Source organism: Corythoichthys intestinalis, chromosome 10 (genome assembly GCF_030265065.1).
Source record: "Corythoichthys intestinalis isolate RoL2023-P3 chromosome 10, ASM3026506v1, whole genome shotgun sequence".
Classification (NCBI taxonomy): domain Eukaryota; kingdom Metazoa; phylum Chordata; class Actinopteri; order Syngnathiformes; family Syngnathidae; genus Corythoichthys; species Corythoichthys intestinalis.
In genome coordinates, this window is record NC_080404.1 from 52621451 (window position 1) to 52640468 (window position 19018).

At 40.3% G+C, this 19018-nt stretch overlaps 1 protein-coding gene across 2 annotated transcripts in view; it reads left to right on the forward strand.

Moving 5' to 3' along the window:
• sptbn1 (spectrin, beta, non-erythrocytic 1) overlaps nt 1-19018 on the forward strand; it is a 153481-nt gene that overhangs the window by 91290 nt on the left and 43173 nt on the right. For both annotated transcript variants that reach the window (XM_057849270.1, XM_057849269.1), the window contains 13 exons: nt 2293-2451; nt 2526-2621; nt 2797-3003; nt 3063-3216; nt 7183-7334; nt 7401-7619; nt 7898-7978; nt 11694-11900; nt 11969-12180; nt 12247-12384; nt 12453-12573; nt 15209-15424; nt 15614-16033. In XM_057849270.1, the coding sequence (XP_057705253.1) occupies nt 2293-2451; nt 2526-2621; nt 2797-3003; nt 3063-3216; nt 7183-7334; nt 7401-7619; nt 7898-7978; nt 11694-11900; nt 11969-12180; nt 12247-12384; nt 12453-12573; nt 15209-15424; nt 15614-16033 (2382 nt within the window). The remainder of the gene's footprint in view (nt 1-2292; nt 2452-2525; nt 2622-2796; nt 3004-3062; nt 3217-7182; nt 7335-7400; nt 7620-7897; nt 7979-11693; nt 11901-11968; nt 12181-12246; nt 12385-12452; nt 12574-15208; nt 15425-15613; nt 16034-19018) is intronic.

The following is a 19018-nucleotide window of genomic DNA, read 5'->3' on the forward strand; positions in this document are numbered from 1 at the left end:
CGCACATGCCCCGCTCAAACATTAAAATGACAGCACAGTGAAATGTGTACTTGTTGTGTTTTTCGGAGTTTTGTCGCCTTCTGCTGGCGCTTGGGTGTGACTGATTTTATAGGTTTCAGCACCCATGAGCATTGTGAAAGTTATTATTGGCATCAACAATGGCGAGCTACTAGTTTATTTTTTGATTGAAAATTTAACAAATTTTATTAAAACGAAAACATTAAGAGGAGTTTTGATATAAAATTTCTATAACTTGTACTAACATTTATCTTTTAAGAACTACAAGTCTTTCTATCCATGGATCGCTTTAACACAATGTTAATAATGGTAATGCCATCATGTTGATTTATTGTTATAATAAACAAATACAGTACTTATGTACCATATGTTGAATGTATATATCCATCTTGTGTCTCATCTTTCCATTCCAACAATAATTTACAGAAAAATATGACATATTTTATAGATGGTTTGAATTGCGATTAATTACAATTAATTAATTTTTAAGCTGTAATTAACTCGATTAAAAATTTTAATTGTTTTACACCCCTAATATTTAACCAATAAAACTTATGACCTTCAACATAAAGTGTATATAGTTTTATTAAGATCCATCAACTAGCATGGGCATTTAGAATGGGGTCAACCATATTGGAACACCCTGTAAATGCTTAACAAACTGTTAACAAATACTTCACAAATCAACAATAAATCATTTATCAACAGTTTACTAATGATCTATTAACTAGTAAAACGGATAGTTATTATAAAGTGTTACCAAATACATTGGAAAATACAACAAAATATTAGAAAATCCTCAATTTAAAAATATTTTTTGTATAGAAAATTTATTTAAAGTATACAAATTTTATTAAAAAACATGAAAGAAAGTACTTTTTTTGAAAATTTTAAAAAATGAATAAATTCCTCATTTTATTGTTGAAATCTTTTTTTTTTTTACTTTTTCAATTTTATTTTGAAATTTCTATAGATGTATACATATTTTCTATATATACTTTAATCCCTTATTATTCTTTAAACCTTTTATATTATGTATTTTAAGATTTTCACATTTGTAGCTTCATTTTACAATTTAATGTTCTATATTTAACATTTTGTTATTAATACTATTTATTTGTAATTGCCAATCTTATGATGCTAATGTCAAATAAAGTATTACCGGTTAATATCTTTAGGTGTAAATATCCATATATAATATCCAATACAGTGAGGACAGCTGCGGCTTGTAGTCAGTGCGGCTTATCTATGAATGAATGCTGTTTTCATGTCAAATTTGGTGGGTGGCGGCTTATAGTCAGATGCACCTTCTAGTCCAGAAATTACGGTATTTAAGCTTTAAGCTAATATACGTTAAGCTAAAAAAATGCATTTATTTTAAATTGTTGATACGTTTAAAAGTTACAAGATAACAGATGATAACTCTTGCCCAACAGCATTTATGAGTAAAAAAAAAAAAGCTAAATTAAAACAAGATCATTTAAATTTAAATTAATTATACTTTATTACTATAGGGGATCACAAGCTATTACGAAGCATTTATTATCAATAGGGCTGTCAAACGATTAGAATTTTTAATCGAGTTAATTACAGCTTAAAAATTAATCACAATTAATCGCAATTCAAAATATGCCATATTTTCTGTAAATTATATATATATTCTGTCAAATAGTTGGAATGGAAAGATAAGACACAAGATGGATATATACATTCAACATATGGTACATAAGGACTGCATTTGTTTATTATAACAATAAATCAACAAGATAGCATTAACATTATTAACATTCTGTTAAAGCGATCCATGGATAGAAAGACTTGTAGTTATTAAAAGATAAATGTTAGTACAAGTTATAGAAATTTTATATTAAAACCCCTCTTAATGTTTTCGTTTTAATAAAATTTGTAAAATTTTCAATAAAAAAAAATAAACTAGTAGCCTGCCATCGTTGATGTCAATAATTACTTACACAATGCTCATGGGTGCCGAAGCCTATAAAATCAGTCGCACCCAAACGCCAGCAGAGGGCGGCAAAACTCCATAAAACACAATTAACAATGACAGCCCTAATTATTATTAATAATTATTATTATTAATAAGCAATTATTCTAATTGAAAATAAAATGGAAGTTGATGGAAACAACACTTTCTTTCAAATATAAATTCATTTGGAATTGTTGATACATGATACTATCATGCATCAAAAAAGTGAACTCATTCCAATGAGTCAAAATGAAAGAAAAATTGCAAAAAGTCTGTGTGTGTGTCATGAGGCGTGGGAGCGTCTAGAGAAGGCGGAACACGAGCGTGAGTTGGCATTGCGGACGGAGCTGATCCGCCAAGAGAAGCTGGAACAGCTGGCCCGCCGCTTTGACCGCAAGGCTGCCATGAGGGAGACCTGGCTCAGCGAGAATCAGCGCCTGGTCTCGCAGGTGACGACCCGCGCCACCGCCGTTTGAGGGCCTTCCGGCGCCGTTTTGCTGATGAAACTTGCTCCATCCCGTAGGACAACTTCGGCTTCGACCTGCAGGCGGTAGAGGCGGCCACCAAAAAGCACGAGGCCATCGAGACCGACATCGCCGCCTACGAGGAACGCGTTCAGGTGTCTTGGCAAAATTCTCAATTCCAATTTTTAAAGCGGGAGGCTATGGACAGCGAATGAACGTTGTTCGCTCGCCTGTCCAACCTTCCCACTTGGACGTCGAGCACCGTCAAGGGCAGTCAGTGCGTTCAAATTCAAGGGTTTATTTTGTTTTGTCGTTGTTGTCTGTGCACAGGCAGTGGTCTCGGTAGCCAAAGAGCTGGAGGCGGAGAGCTACCACGACATCAAACGCATCACAGCCAGAAAGGACAATGTGATCCGCTTGTGGGAGTACCTGCTAGAGCTCCTGAAGGCGCGGCGGTTGCGGTTGGAGCAGACTCTGGGCATGCAGAGGGTCTTCCAGGAGATGCTCTACATCATGGACTGGATGGATGAGATGAAGGTAAGCCGAGGAACCCCGGCGGCTCGCCGATGTTTGACGTGGCTGTGTTTTTGGCGCAGATGCTGCTGCTGTCTCAGGATTACGGCAAACACCTCCTTGGCGTGGAGGACCTGCTGCAGAAGCACGCCTTGGTGGAGGCCGACATCGGGATCCAGGCCGACCGGGTCCGAAACGTTAACGCTAACGCGCAGAAGTTCGCCGTCGAAACCGAAGGTGGGACCCACGTTCTGCCAAGGGCGTAGGTTTGCATAGGGACTGTAGGGACAAAACACTAGCAACTTTTCAGGACGCTTAAATTGTCCCCACCAACTTTTGAGCAACCTTTTTTGCGTTATATAATGACTTCAGGTCTTTTAGAATGTCTTTCCACATGTTTTAATTGTAGTAATTGACCCCACCATTGTTAAGTGAGTTCATTTCATTATAGTCAGACTTATATATACCCCTTTTCACTTGCTGAATGTGTTTTTTCATTTTTTTCCCCTCCTAAACGCACATTTGATGCTGTTGACTTGACCCAGCCAGCAGCAGCCACTGTAAGAAATGTAAAAAGACGTCAATGTTGTGGAAGTGGGGAACACACCACTAATTTTGCTACTGAAAGTCCAACCTGCATCAGAGTTCGCATAACATTATTCTTTATATTCATTATTTCATTGCGTTCAAACTGACACGTACCCCTTTTCACTTGGCTGAATTTGTTGGTCCATTTTTTTACTCCTAAACGCACATTTGATTGGCTGTTGACTCCCCCCCAACACAGATACAACCACACACACACATTAGATATTAAAGATATTAGAAGTTTTTTTTCAGCCAGCAGCAACACCTGTAAGAAATGTAAAAAGACGCCAAAGTTGTGAAAGTGGGGAGCACACCACTAATTTTGCTACTGAAAGTTCTAATTGGATCAGAGTTGGCATACAATTATTCTTTATATTCATTATCACTATTTTCATTGCGTTAAAACTCATTATATTCCTTGAAAGGTGGAAAAGCGCTATATAAGTATAACACCATTTATAACTATTTTCATTGCGTTCAAACTGACACGTTCCCCTTTTCACTTGCTGAATGTTTTGGTCCATTTTTTTTCCTCCTAAGGGCACCTACGAACTTACCCCCACCAACCCCCCCCCCCCCCCCCCCCAACTTGATCACTTGACCAACCCTCGACACACACACACTCACTCAGCCCCAAAAGAAATACATGTGAAAAAAATGTCGCCTCCTCCACCCCTTCAAAGAGGAGGTTTTTAAAAGTTTTTTTTTTTTTTTTTTTTTTTTTTCGGCCAGCAGCAGCCACTGTATGTAATTTAAAAAGATGCCAATATTTTGGAGGTGGGGAACACACCACTATTTTTTTACTGAAAGTCTGACCTGCATCAGCGTTATCCTAACATTAAACTCTGTGGACTTGCTAACCTGCTAAACTCTAGTAGGTAGTTTATTGTGTATGTTTCTTAGGGCTGTCAAACGATTAAAATTTTTAATCGAGTTAATTACAGCTTAAAAATTCATTAATCATAATCTATTGCAATTCAAACCATCTATAAAATATACCATATCTTTCTGTAAATTATTGTTGAAATAGAAAGATAAGCCACAAGACAGATATATACATTCAACATACTGTACATAAGTACAGTATTTGTTTATTATAACAATAAATCATCAAGATGGCATTAACATTCTGTGAAAGCGATCCATGGATAGAAAGACTTGTAGCTCTTAAAAGATAAATGTTAGTACAAGTTATAGAAATTTTATATTAACCCTTTAAGGTCTGGGCCTATTTTGTCTGATTTTGCATGCCCTTGAAGTTGCCTTTATATTTCAAAGACAGAATTGTTTACGATGGCCTGGTTTGGTCCCTTTTTTTGTGACACCTTGAACTTCATGTCCAAACTGTTGTTTCCTTCACTGACCAATTATAAATCATAATTTTGGGCCCAAAAAGACCAAAAATTCCAAAATTGTTTTGTCAAAATTTTTAATATTGATGTCCAATTGACAACCAAACATGCGTAACGAACCGTTTTGAAACTTTGTAATATTTATTCAACATGTTAGGATGAACATTCAACCCAAAAAATTTAGAATAAATAGTCTTTTATTTGACAATTCAACATAAACAACAGGTATAGCCATTGGCGTTTTTTGCATTTATACATGCTCTAGTCAAAACAGGTTATATACAGCAGACCAAACAGTGAAGAACAGTGAAAAAATATACCATCTAACACAAAAAGTGTTTAGAGGCCATCTCTTTATGAGTTTAGGTATTGCGGCCCATCACTTGATGAAAACTATGTACACACAATCAAGCTTCTTGAACACACATTTATATACACAAATTGAGAAGACTGATTGTGGGGAAAAAAAATATATATATAACATTGGGGAAAAAAGTATTTTCAAAAATATTTACAATAAACAAGTTAAAATTTTTTCAGGCATGCCACTCCGAAAAGCAGTTTCGTCCTGGAATTAGACACAGGGCTACATCACAGCCCACACTTCCATGGGGTGTCGGTCCTCTTTCCACCCTTCCATTTTCATTTCACTTTACTTTCATTGTCACTATAAATGTACATGAAACAAAAGTCAGTATTTATGAAAATAATAAAGTATAAAATAAAAATATATACAGCAATAAATAATAATGGAAATCTATATGTATGACAATAGAAAGAATACCGTAGCTGAATATGTGCTACATCCCTAATCTTCATATAGAAAGAAAACCACAAATTATACTTTGATCTGATATGCACATTTTATTATTACATACACAAACACACACTTATATTGCATCAAAATTAACTTTGTCTTGCAATATCAAAAGAAACTTTTACAGCATTAAAAAAAAAAAAAAAAAAAAAGCGAGTTGGCTTACCTCTGCTCGTCGATGGCGTCACCCACGTGTTCAAATCCGTCACTATCTTCACTCAAGGACTCTTCCGAAGAAGACGATGATGACGAATTTGGACCACCCTCTTCCTCAAGTTGATCAAAAAGCACAATTGCTTGCGCTAAATGTAGTTTTCCGTTCATCCTCAAAGTCACACAAAGTCGCTCGCTCGCTTGCTTGATTCAAACGGCCGTCGCTCCCCCCTCGCTGCTTCAGAACACTCCTGCCTCTCGTTCGGTGGAACCTCGCACGGCAGTTATATTTATAAAAAAAAAAAAACGCATTTTGTGCTTCCACTGTGACTTCGAAAGGGTTCGTTTGATTTGTGTTTTTTTCATGGAGCTTCCGTTTTGAAAAAGGACAAGAAATAATGGAATTATAGACATAAACAAATGATCCATGCAGCGTTTTAATGTTTTTTGAGAGGACAATAAAACTATAAAACTTAAATGACAATATCTCACGTTTTAGGTGGTCGATTGACTTCAAATAACAACGAGAGTAAACTGCAACTTCTGCACTTTAAAACGAGACCAACCAACAGCATGTGGGTGACGTAATTAAAACGCGAGGGTGCTTCAAAGACGACGTGCGCTGAGGACGCGCCGGCGCGTCCTTCGACTCTCAAGGGTTAAAACCCCTCTTAATGTTTTCGTTTTAATAAAATTTGTAAAAATTTTCATTCAAAAAATAAACTTGTAGCTCGCCATTGTTGATGTCAATAATTACACAGTGCTCATTGTGCTGAAACCCATAAAATCAGTCAACCCAAGCGCCAGCAGAGGGCGACAAAACAACGAAAAACACAAGTAACAAGTGGACATTACACTGCGCTGTCATTTTAATCTGTTTGAGCGGGGCATGTGCGTTAAATGCGTCAAATATTTTAACATGATTAATTTAAAAAATTAATTATCGCCCGTTAACGCGATAATTTTAACAGCCCTAATGTTTATATAATTTGTTCAAATAATACAATTAAATCTACTCATAAAATCCAGACATTTTTCCTGGAAGTTTTCAAAATGTTTTAGTAATTTTTGAAAACAAATGCTTGAATTGAACGGTGTAGGCTGAACCAGTACACGTAAAAGTTAGTATAAGTCAATACAGATTTATTATGCATTAAGATTGTCCCGTCCCCAGCAAAAAGTGTACATGAAGGTTATGCTATATCGTCCCTACCAATGTTGAGACCAAACCTACGCCCTTGCGTTTTGCCACTGCGTTCCGGAGCCGTCCGGCTAACTCTTCTTCCGTTTTAGGGTACAAACCGTGCGACCCTCAGATCATCAAGGAACGGGTGGCCCACATGGAATTCTGCTACCAGGAACTCAGCCAGCTGGCCACCGAGCGCCGAGCTCGCCTGGAGGAGTCGCGCCGCCTCTGGAAATTCTTCTGGGAAATGGCCGAAGAGGTTCGTGGCATCTCGACCGGCCGCAAATTCATGAGGCTTACGGATGTTGTGTGGCTCGCCTCGTAGGAGGGCTGGATCCGCGAGAAGGAGCAGATCCTGTCGTCCGAAGACTACGGCAAGGACCTGACGGGCGCCCTGCGCCTGCTGAGTCAGCACAAGGCCTTCGAGGACGAAATGAGCGGACGAGCCGCGCGCTTGCAGCAAACCATCAAGCAGGGAGAGCTGCTGGTGGCGGAAGACCACTTCGGTGCCGACAAGATTCGAGAACGCATCCGGGACATCCAGGTGAGTCGCGTTTGGGAAAACAAAACAGTTACAACAGCCCTCTTTCTTGAGCTTCTTGTTCATTTGAAATGCCAAATAAGGCAATGTGAAGACTGGCTCAATAAGACTCATCTAATTGTCTATGAACTATCAAAAATCTTTGCTGTTCGGCTTTCCGTTATACATAGTGTCAGTAGCGTTTCGAGCGAACAAGAAATTCAAGTTTATAGGAGCTTCATTTATTTCACATTGGTGTCCATGACCTTTGACTAATGCTTGTGACGTTGTGTACATTTCAGGATCAGTGGGCAGCACTGGAACGACTCTCTGCCGTGCGCAAGTCTCGCCTGCAGGAGGCGTGCAACCAGCACCAGTTCCAAGTGAGATGCTGGCTTTATCTGCCTGGAATAATTTGCAAATCAGCCACACTAGGAGGTGTCAAATTGGGAATCCGGGGGCCAGATCTGGCCCGCTGTATCATTTTGTGTGACCCCAAAACTGCCCAAAAAATTTTGTGTATGGACTCCACGTTTTTCACTAAAATACAATGAAATTTATTTATCCAGGAATCAGAAAATATTGACTATTTTTGTGTGTGCGTGTTTCTTTTTTTTTTTTTTTTTTTTTTTAACTTTGCCTTTATCGCAACATATAATAGTCATGGCCACATAGGGTTAAAAAATATATATATATTTACAGGTTTTTTTCCCTCCTTTTTTTTCCTAAAAATTGTCAATAAATAAAATATAAAAATGAAAAGTAAAGAAATTGGTGTATAAAAAGAATATTTAGTTTGTTTTTGTTTTTTTTATTAAAAAAAGAAATTTTGAGTTCAAAGAGCCGCCCACCGTTTTTATCTGGGTCTTAAGACCGAGATAGTGTGATTCAGTTTGTTTGTTTTTTTTTTAATGGGATTTCTTCGGCGCCCCGCACAACCCAAACCGTTTGACCGATCGGCACCGTTCTAATATAGAAACGACCGGAATTTTCACGCGACGCAGGGATTTTTCGAACGACCCCGAAAAATGTTCCATTTTCCCGTAAACGCAGATTTTTTGAAAAAAAAAACAACAAATTTTCAAAATGAATCTAGTCCTAAAATTTTTGACCAGATCACATAATTTGGACATCAAAAAATCTGGGACGGTGAGGGGCATAAAAGTTGTATACAGAATTTGGAAAAAATTAACGGTTCCCCGGAAATTTGCCAAAAACTTTCCCATTCATTTTAAATGGGATGCAATGTTCAAATTTCCCCATTCACTTTCAATGGAATTTCCAATGAAATTTACATTGCATTGATGCCATTGACGGCCATGTATGTCGGATCTATTGATGCCAATGTACTCGGATTCCATTGAGGCATATGTAAGTCGATGCCAATGACGGCCATGGACGTCCAAATTTCTCATTCATTTCCAATGACATTAACTTTGCATTGAGGCCAATTTAGACAAATGCCATTGACGACCATTTATGTAATTTCTATTGATGCCACTGTACTTGGATTCCATTGACACATATGGATGTCGATGCAATTGACGGCCAAGGACGTCCAACTTTTTTCCCATTAATTTTCAATGGCAAAAAAAATTCAATATCCCCTAATCAAAAGGAAATGACCAGATATCAATAGGACATGTCCCCCAAATGTCCCCGATTCCATTGATGCTTATGGAGGGCGCTGCCATTGACGGCCAGGGACGTACAAATTTCCCATTCATTTCCAATGACATTTACTTTGCTTAATGCTATTGTCAGGCATGTTTGTCCATTCTATTGATGCCAATGTACTTGGATTTCATTGACGCCTACATAAGTCGATACCATTGACGGCCATGGACGTCCAAATTTTTTCCCATTCATTTTCAATGGCAAAAAAAAACAATGTCCCTAAATCAACAGGAAATGACAAGATATAAATCGGACACGCCCCCCCCCCCCAAATGCCCCCAAATGACCTGATATGACCAGGCCACACCCCCCAAATGACCTCATATGACAAGGCCACGCCCCCCAAATGACCTGATATGACCAGGCCACGCCCCCCAAATGTTCCCAGATCAACAGGAAGTGACCTGATATTGTCTCCGAAATGTCCCCAAACCAACCTGGGGTGGGCTAAGATCTGTATCTCCACACAGCAAAGACCCAGAGTAATTTCTCCAGAAATTGCAGTTTCTAGTTTAAAAGGCACATTTTAAAAAATGTAATAATAAGAGTGATTTAGACAATTTATTGGTCAATAATGTCTCTAAACAGTTTATTTACATTAAAATAGATCACGATTCATTTGTGAATTGAGTCAATTCAATGTGGCGACCCTAGTTTATGAAGTTTGTTTCATCAAAGTGGATTAGAATTCTAGCCAACAAGTTACCGTACTTTCTACACTATAAGGCGCACCTTCAATGAATGGCCTATTTGAAAGAGAACCACGGATAGAAAGACTTGTAGTTCTAAAATATAAATGTTAGAATGAGTTATAATAATTTTGTATTAAAACCCAGTCTTTATTGTTTTGAAAATCTGTAAAATTAGTTTAACTAGCCGGTCGCCATTGTTGTTGACGCCGCAATGCACAGTGGGTGGTGACGTCAACGGGCGGTGCTGCCGAGATTCCAGAGTATGACTCTAGCGACATAAACATGTCATCTGTTCAGCCCTTTCAATTTGAACCCGAGAGGAAAATTAATAAGCATGACAGTACTGCCGATAGTTCACAAAACGAGCAGCAAAAGGAACAGGAAAAACGAGATGAGAATAGACAAAACCGGTGTTTTGCCAAAATGTCCTACACCGGCGAAAAGTCCCTACAGGAGGCGAATTTACCATCCAAAGTACTACCGTGCGCTTTCAGCTTGTTTTTTTTAGATGCATAAAAGCGGAACAAACTAAGAATGCCTTAAGAAATTACTTAAAGGTAGTAATATCAAATAAGGGTGTTTTAAATATGCTACATGACTAATGTGTTCAATAGTTAAACAATCTGCATTAAAGCTACCACAATAAAACAATGCTTCAAAGGATGAGTGGGAAACCCATGCAAAAAATATTTTGAGGCAAGGAAATGGTAATAAAAGATTCAATAAAAAAACTGATAGTAAGTACTCGCCGCTTTTAACCGATGTGCGCTTGTGTAGTACATCTCGCCGAGTAGAAGGAATTGCAGAACACCGCTAGTGTTCATGTAGCAAGTTCGTCTATTGAGTGTCAGCTGTGGACTCCGCACTGTCACTGCATGCAGGAAGCGCAAAAAGGGAGATTAAAAAAAAAAAAAAAAAAGGGTCCGTGACAGTAGGTCGGGATCAATAATTGTTTTTTTATTTTTTTTAAGTGGTGGTGGTGGTGTTATACTTATATAGCGCTTTTCCACCTTTCAAGGCGCTCACAACCTAAGGGAAAACCGCGGTGAGATGCAGACAAACGAAAAAACCAAGGCAAGGATGCAACTCTCAATGAGGGGGTCAAGAATACAAACTGTCATATGGCAGCAGGTCAATATCTCGGCAAGCCGCCTAGGATCGGTTTAAAAGACACTGCCGATGAACTGGAATTGGATATGGTACGACATCGGTAAATCATCCCACAGCTCTGTAAGAAAACAATCTGACCAGCAGCAGAACGTGACAAAATCATGCCAGTCGTCATACTAGCTTCGCTTGCTAGCTAGCACAGCTATTCTCCCAGTCCAGCCCAACTATGTCATGACCCCCAGCGTACATTGCGCATTTAAAACATGGTTCTCTCCGTAGGTCAAAGCTTGTACTAAATATTATAGATTTTTAAATCAATGGCAATATTTTATGTGTTTCTAATAACTTATTTTAGCAAAAGAAAACAATTGTGGATCATTAGCGCCAACAAATCTTTAAATCCGTGGTTCCCTTTAGAACTCCTTTCATAGGGTGCACTGCATATTAAGGGGCAGTAGTAGTAGTAGTGGTTGGAGTTGCGTTATGAATCCACTAGTTGGAGCTGCGCTAAAGGGAATCCAATATTGACCTATATACTGTAAGGTTCACCTTTTATTGTGGGAAAATACGGTGAATATTTATAAGGATCGCCCTACATAACGGAAACCATTGTGTGCAGGCGGACGCCGACGACATGGACACGTGGATGCTGGACGCGCTGCGCATCGTGTCCAGCGTGGACGTGGGCCACGACGAGTTCTCCACACAGGCGCTGGTGAAGAAGCATAAGGACGTGGCGGAGGAGATCGCCAGCTACCGGCCCGTCATCGACGCCCTCCACGAGCAGGCGCGCACGCTGCCGCCCGAGAAGGCCGACTCAGAAGAGGTGAGACCGGTCCTTCGCAAGTCTGGTCGAAGCCGGAACTTTCTCCTGATTATCCGCGGACTAACTAGGTGCGGAGTCGCCTGGCGGGCATCGAGGAGCGCTACAAGGAGGTGGTGGAGCTGGCGCGCCTGCGCAAACAAGCGCTCCAGGACGCGCTGGCCTTGTACAAGATGCTGAGCGAGGCTAACGCCTGCGAGCTTTGGATCGACGAGAAAGAGCAGTGGCTCAACGGCACGGACATTCCCGAAAAGCTGGAGGACCTCGAGGTGGTCCAGCATCGGTAAAACGCTTTTCGTGACCGTAAAGGTCCGCAACGGCGATTGCCGACACTTAATTTTTTTGTCAGCTTTGAGAGCTTGGAGCCCGAGATGAACAATCAGGCCTCGCGGGTGGCCGTCGTCAACCAGGTCGCCAGGCAACTCGTCCACAGCGGACATCCCGGCGAGAAGGAAATCAAATCCCAGCAGGACAAACTCAACACCAGGTAATGTCAGAAGGCCGCGAGTAGCTGTCAAAAGGCAAGAATGGCCAGGGAGTCTGTGTTTTTCTCAGGTGGAGTCAGTTCAGAGATTTGGTGGACCAGAAGAAGGAAAGCCTCAGCTCCGCCTTGGGAGTGCAGAACTACCACTTAGAGTGCAACGAGACCAAATCCTGGATCAAGGAGAAGACCAAGGTAGACCTTGATCTCACTAAAAGGAAAAAAAAAATTGTCATGTTACTTATGTGACCCAGTGTTGTTAATAACGGCGTTACTAACGGCATATTTTCTTCAGTACTGAATAATCTAATTAATTACTTTTCTCATCTTGGCAACGCCGTTACCGTTACTGAAGCAGGAAATGCGTGCGTTACTATGCGTTGCGATGTTGTTTGACTGACGCCAGAAAAGTCTGAAAAAGACGGACTCACGGAGACGAGAGAGCAGAGCAGGAATGGGAAGGAGAGAAGGGAGTGTGACGCCGTTGCAAACGCGATGCTACTATGCTAGGTGGCTCCAATAATACCTGACTGTAGCCGATAGCCTACAAACTACGCCCAAATGATGCTTCGGTAGATATGACATATATACAGAACTAGACAATGGCGCTTCCAGAAATTTTTCATAGGAGTGGCCAGATGGGGCCACTTAAAATCTTTGGTGGCACACCAAAACTAAAAGCCATAATTTCAGGTTTTCATTATATTATTGTAGTAAAAAGGTCAAGGGAAAACTATAACAAAAAGTTAAGGACACGGCTACTGATATACTTTGGTGTATTGTGTAATATTTGATGTTACTAATGATTTAATGTGCATAGTCCATAACTGTCCAGTCAACATTTTGAGTTCCCTACAATTCTGTTTTATTGTGTTATGTATACAGTGCCTTGCAAAAGTATTCGGCCCCCTTGAATCTTGCAACCTTTCGCCACATTTCAGGCTTCAAACATAAAGATATGAAATTTAATTTTTTTGTCAAGAATCAACAACAAGTGGGACACAATTGTGAAGTGGAACAACATTTATTGGATAATTTAAACTTTTTTAACAAATAAAAAACTGAAAAGTGGGGCGTGCAATATTATTCGGCCCCTTTACTTTCAGTGCAGCAAAATCACTCCAGAAGTTCAGTGAGGATCTCTGAATGATCCAATGTTGTCCTAAATGACCGATGATGATAAATAGAATCCACCTGTGTGTAATCAAGTCTCCGTATAAATGCACCTGCTCTGTGATAGTCTCAGGGTTCTGTTTAAAGTGCAGAGAGCATTATGAAAACCAAGGAACACACCAGGCAGGTCCAAGATACTGTTGTGGAGAAGTTTAAAGCCGGATTTGGATACAAAAAGATTTCCCAAGCTTTAAACATCTCAAGGAGCACTGTGCAAGCCATCATATTGAAATGGAAGGAGCATCAGACCACTGCAAATCTACCAAGACCCGGCCGTCCTTCCAAACTTTCTTCTCAAACAAGGAGAAAACTGATCAGAGATGCAGCCAAGAGGCCATGATCACTCTGGATGAACTGCAGAGATCTACAGCTGAGGTGGGAGAGTCTGTCCATAGGACAACAATCAGTCGTACACTGCACAAATATGGCCTTTATGGAAGAGTGGCAAGAAGAAAGCCATTTCTCAAAGATATCCATAAAAAAAATCTCGTTTAAAGTTTGCCACAAGCCACCTGGGAGACACACCAAACATGTGGAAGAAGGTGCTCTGGTCAGATGAAACCAAAATTGAACTTTTTGGCCACAAGCCAAAACGATATGTTTGGCGTAAAAGCAACACAGCTCATCACCCTGAACACACCATCCCCACTGTCAAACATGGTGGTGGCAGCATCATGGTTTGGGCCTGCTTTTCTTCAGCAGGGACAGGGAAGATGGTTAAAATTGACGGGAAGATGGATGCAGCCAAATATAGGAACATTCTGGAAGAAAACCTGTTGGTATCTGCACAAGACCTGAGACTGGGACGGAGATTTATCTTCCAACAGGACAATGATCCAAAACATAAAGCCAAATCTATAATGGAATGGTTCAAAAATAAACGTATCCAGGTGTTAGAATGGCCAAGTCAAAGTCCAGACCTGAATCCAATCGAGAATCTTTGGAAAGAGCTGAAGACTGCTGTTCACAAACACTCTCCATCCAACCTCACTGAGCTCGAGCTGTTTTGCAAGGAAGAATGGGCAAGAATGTCAGTCTCTCGATGTGCAAAACTGATAGAAACATATCCCAAGCGACTTGCAGCTGTAATTGGAGCAAAAAGTGGCGCTACAAAGTATTAACGCAAGGGGGCCGAATAATATTGCACGCCCCACTTTTCAGTTTTTTATTTGTTAAAAAAGTTTAAATTATCCAATAAATTTTGTTCCACTTCACGACTGTGTCCCACCTGTTGTTGATTCTTGACAAAAAATTAAAATTTTATATATTTATGTTTGAAGTCTGAAATGTGGCGAAAGGTTGCAAGGTTCAAGGGGGCTGAATACTTTTGCAAGGCACTGTAGCAAAGGTTACTATCTAGTTATCGCAATATCCGCAATACCCCTGTGTTTAGTTAAGTTTAGGGTAACGAATAGGGCCAGTTGTCCCAAAAACCCTTTAAACTTCACATTGTGTGACCTTTTTTTTTGTTTTGTTTTGTTTTGAGAAAAAAAAAAACATGAAAATTATCACCAGTTACTTTGCCAAGTAACTAATTACTCTTACATTCAGGTAACTGATTTACTAACGCAATTACTTTTTGGGAAAAGTAATTTGTAACTGTAATAAATTACTTCTTAAAGTAAGATTAACAACACTGATGTGACCCAACCCCTAGGTGATCGAGTCTACCCAGGAGCTGGGCAACGACCTGGCGGGAGTCATGGCGCTTCAGAGGAAGCTGACCGGCATGGAGCGAGACCTGGCCGCCATCGAGGACAAATTGGGCGATCTGGGCAAGGAGGCCGAGCGCCTCTCCTCCGAACACCCCGAACAATCCCAGGCCATCAAGGGACGCCTGGACGAGATCACGTCCGTGTGGGAGGAGATGAAGGTCAGCCTGGAATTCAAACCAGTTGATCGCCGGTAGACGTCTGTTCCATTTGAAGCGGGAGGTTCAGTCCGTCAGTCCCAGTCGCTTCAAATGGACTTAGCGCCGTCAGTGGCATGAAAGATTAGCGACAAATACATTATTTTTATTCAATTTAGTTACATTTTTTTAAATACGCCGGTGTCGTTCCAGGGCACCATGAAGAACCGCGAGGAGTCCCTAGGCGAAGCCAGTAAGCTGCAGCAGTTTCTGCGGGAGTTGGACGACTTCCAGTCTTGGCTGTCGCGCACGCAGACGGCCATCGCCTCGGAGGATGTGGCCAACACGCTGGCCGAGGCCGAGAAACTGCTAGGCCAGCACGAGGGCCTGAAGAAGGAGATCCGCAATTACGAGGAGGACTATCAGAAGATGCGCGACATGGGCGAGATGGTGACGCGCGGCCAGACAGACGCGCAGTACATGTTCCTGCGCCAGCGGCTGCAGGCCCTCGACACGGGCTGGAACGAGTTGCACAAGATGTGGGAGAACCGACAGAACCTCTTGTCCCAGTCGCACTCCTACCAGCTCTTCCTCAGGGACACCAAGCAGGCTGAGGCCTTCCTCAACAACCAGGTAGAGACCAAATGAAGAGCTTTTCAACTTTTTTCAGACACAGATTTTAGGATTAAACCCCCCCCCCCCCCCCCCCCCCAAAAAAAAAAGCATTTTGACAATCTGCATGTACCGTTAAAGTGCTTTCGACAGGAAGAAAAAAGTCTTAAATAGCATTATTATGTGAATTAGAATCATATTTTGAGACCATATACAACAATTTGGCAAAGCGCAGATGGCGAGAAATTTGTGTTTTAATCAGCCGTCTAGCCACGCCTACCATTATAGGGCTCTAGCGTCCCCAACAGGTGGATGACATCGGCAGGAGAATGATTTAATCTTATTTAGTATTCAGCCCATTGAGGGGGAATTATTCATAACGAGGAAAATGCGACGAAGAGAGCTGCAAAATGTCATTGTTTCTGTCTCTCTACTCCAATATTTTTAAAGGATATTCTTTTTATCCAAGTATTTTTCCCAATTGCTAAATAAATGGTATGGTCATGACAAATAACAGTCTTGTGCTAAATGGAATATGAAATAATAAAAGTTAGGGCTGTCAAAAATATCGCGTTAACGGGCGGTAATTAATTTTTTAAATTAATCACGTTAAAATATTTGACGCAATTAATGCACATGCCCCTCTCAAACAGATTAAAATGACAGGACAGTATAATGTCCGTTTGTTACTTGTTTTTTGGTGTTTGGCGCCCTATTCTGGCGCTCCAACTGATTTTATGGGTTAGTACCATGAGTGAGCATGGTGTAATTATTGACATCAACAATGGCGAGCTACTAGTTTATTTTTTGATTAAACATTTTACAAATTTTGATAAAACGAAAACATTAAGAGGGGTTTTAATATAAAATTTCTATAACTTGTACTAACATTTATCTTTTAAGAACTACAAGTCTTTCTATCCATGGATCGCTTCAAGAGAATGTTAATAATGTTAATGCCATCTTGTTGATTTATTGGTATAATAAACAAATACAGTACTTAAGTACCGTATGTTGAATGTATTTATCCGTCTTGTGTCTTATCTTTCCATTCCAACAATAATTTACAGAAAAATCTGGCATATTTTATAGATGGTTTATATTGTGATTAATTACGATTAATTAATTTTTAAGCTGTAATTAACTCGATTAAAATTTTTACTCATTTGACAGCCCTAATAAAAATGCATTTATTCAGTACGACATGGCAAAATCATTCCATAATGGTCAAGACTGTCGACTTCATCTTTACTGTCGCACCTCCCGAATGATATTTTATGCCACCACAGTTAGTCGAGCTTTTCTCATTTGGCTGCCCCAGCTTCGGAGAATGTAAACAAACCAAGAGGCGTGACAGCTAGCCGACATGCTAACCCGAACCGAGTGATGTTTCAAAGTCTCCAAAGCCAAAAATCACACATAACTAGCCCGGACCATTTAACACGGTGGCGTGGTTGTCGATTGTCATCGCCGATCGGCAACCTGCCCGGCGGCGAGCAAGTTAGAGCTCGTCGTTCCGCTGCAAAGGGCAGAGGTCTCGTTTGCGGGGAAGCAGTTGGACAAACACTGCCGGACAAACAGGCCGACGTCGGAGGAGCGCGTAGCTGCCACATGGTCAACACGAATATGGCGTAAAATAATGCTTTACTAAACGGCAAAGATGTAAACAGTGAGAGAGTCATACGTGAGCAGTTGTTGTGCATCTTACATGGCAGTATTTGTCTGAGGAGAGCTTTTCTACATGTCCCTCCACGATTAAACGTAAGTAAATAGTCCTTTATTTAAAGAAAGTTTGTAGTGTTTACTTAGTAATCGTTGTATTCGCGGCCATTTTCAGGCATGAAAATCTCTCACCTTTCGGCGAAATTCGCCGTTTTGAAGTTGAAGAAATTTTTAAGGGGGGGGGGGGGTCGTTTGTAGGCATGTGCCAGTTACCTCCACGGATTACCATGCTATGAAAACGTCGCGGTTACAAAACCACTAAAATTTTCCGTCATACAGTAGTACGTATTCGTTATTTTTCATGTGTCGAAAATGCAGCCAGAATTAGCTTGGCGCGGCAGCGCTTACCCCTTCCCCTGTTTGATGCTGCGTGTGTCAGTGACGCTATTCCAGTAAACCCAAAAACAAGCACTCCAAACGCAAGGCGTAAATTCTTCAATTTATTGATCCCTCAAATCGTGGTAACTGAAATATACCAAATGAATACATTTAAAACGTTGTACACTCGTATTTTTCCACATGTGAGTAGCTTCAACAGTTTAGCTTCATGAAAAAGTTCGTCAAAAACAAAACACACATTTTCCTTTCAAATTCAATACACAAAGTTACTAAAAACTTACAAAGACGAATGATAGGCAAGGCTTAGCTATGACAGCAACTTCATTGAGGTTAATCACAGCCGCTGAGAGAGAAACAAGTTTGTATGCAGGGAGGGAAAAAAAAAAAAAAAGAGCGTCAAAGATCGCTAATTGCGTGTGATGATCTTGTACTAAGCACAAATTCACATTCGCTGGAGGAGGTAAAGTATCACTCCCAATTGTTTTTAGATGAATGCATTTGCCAGCATATTGAATTTAGTGAGTAATGGTTTTCGTTTTCATATTTTGTGGTATGACAAAGTTACTGCCGTTCGTTGCAGCTTGTGTTGAACACTGCCGGAGCGTCTGGTGAAAAAATAGCTCCCTTTAAGGTAGCGTCAAGCTTGTGTATTTAACGGTAATATAAAAGCAGTGTTGTCAATAACGCGGTATCGTAATGCGTAACTAATCTGATTACTTTCTTTCAGTAAAGAACAATCTAACGCGTTCATTTTTCTAAATCAGTAATCTGAGTAAAATTACTTTCCTTGATGCCTGTGCGTTACTATTTTGTTATTGCCCCATAATGTGTGTAGAATGAAGAATACTGTAGTCATGGGAGTGACATCACATGTCACATTTTTTAATCGGGGATGGAACAAAAAGGGTCTCGTGTATTACCATGATGCGTGAGCGCTGGGAGTTT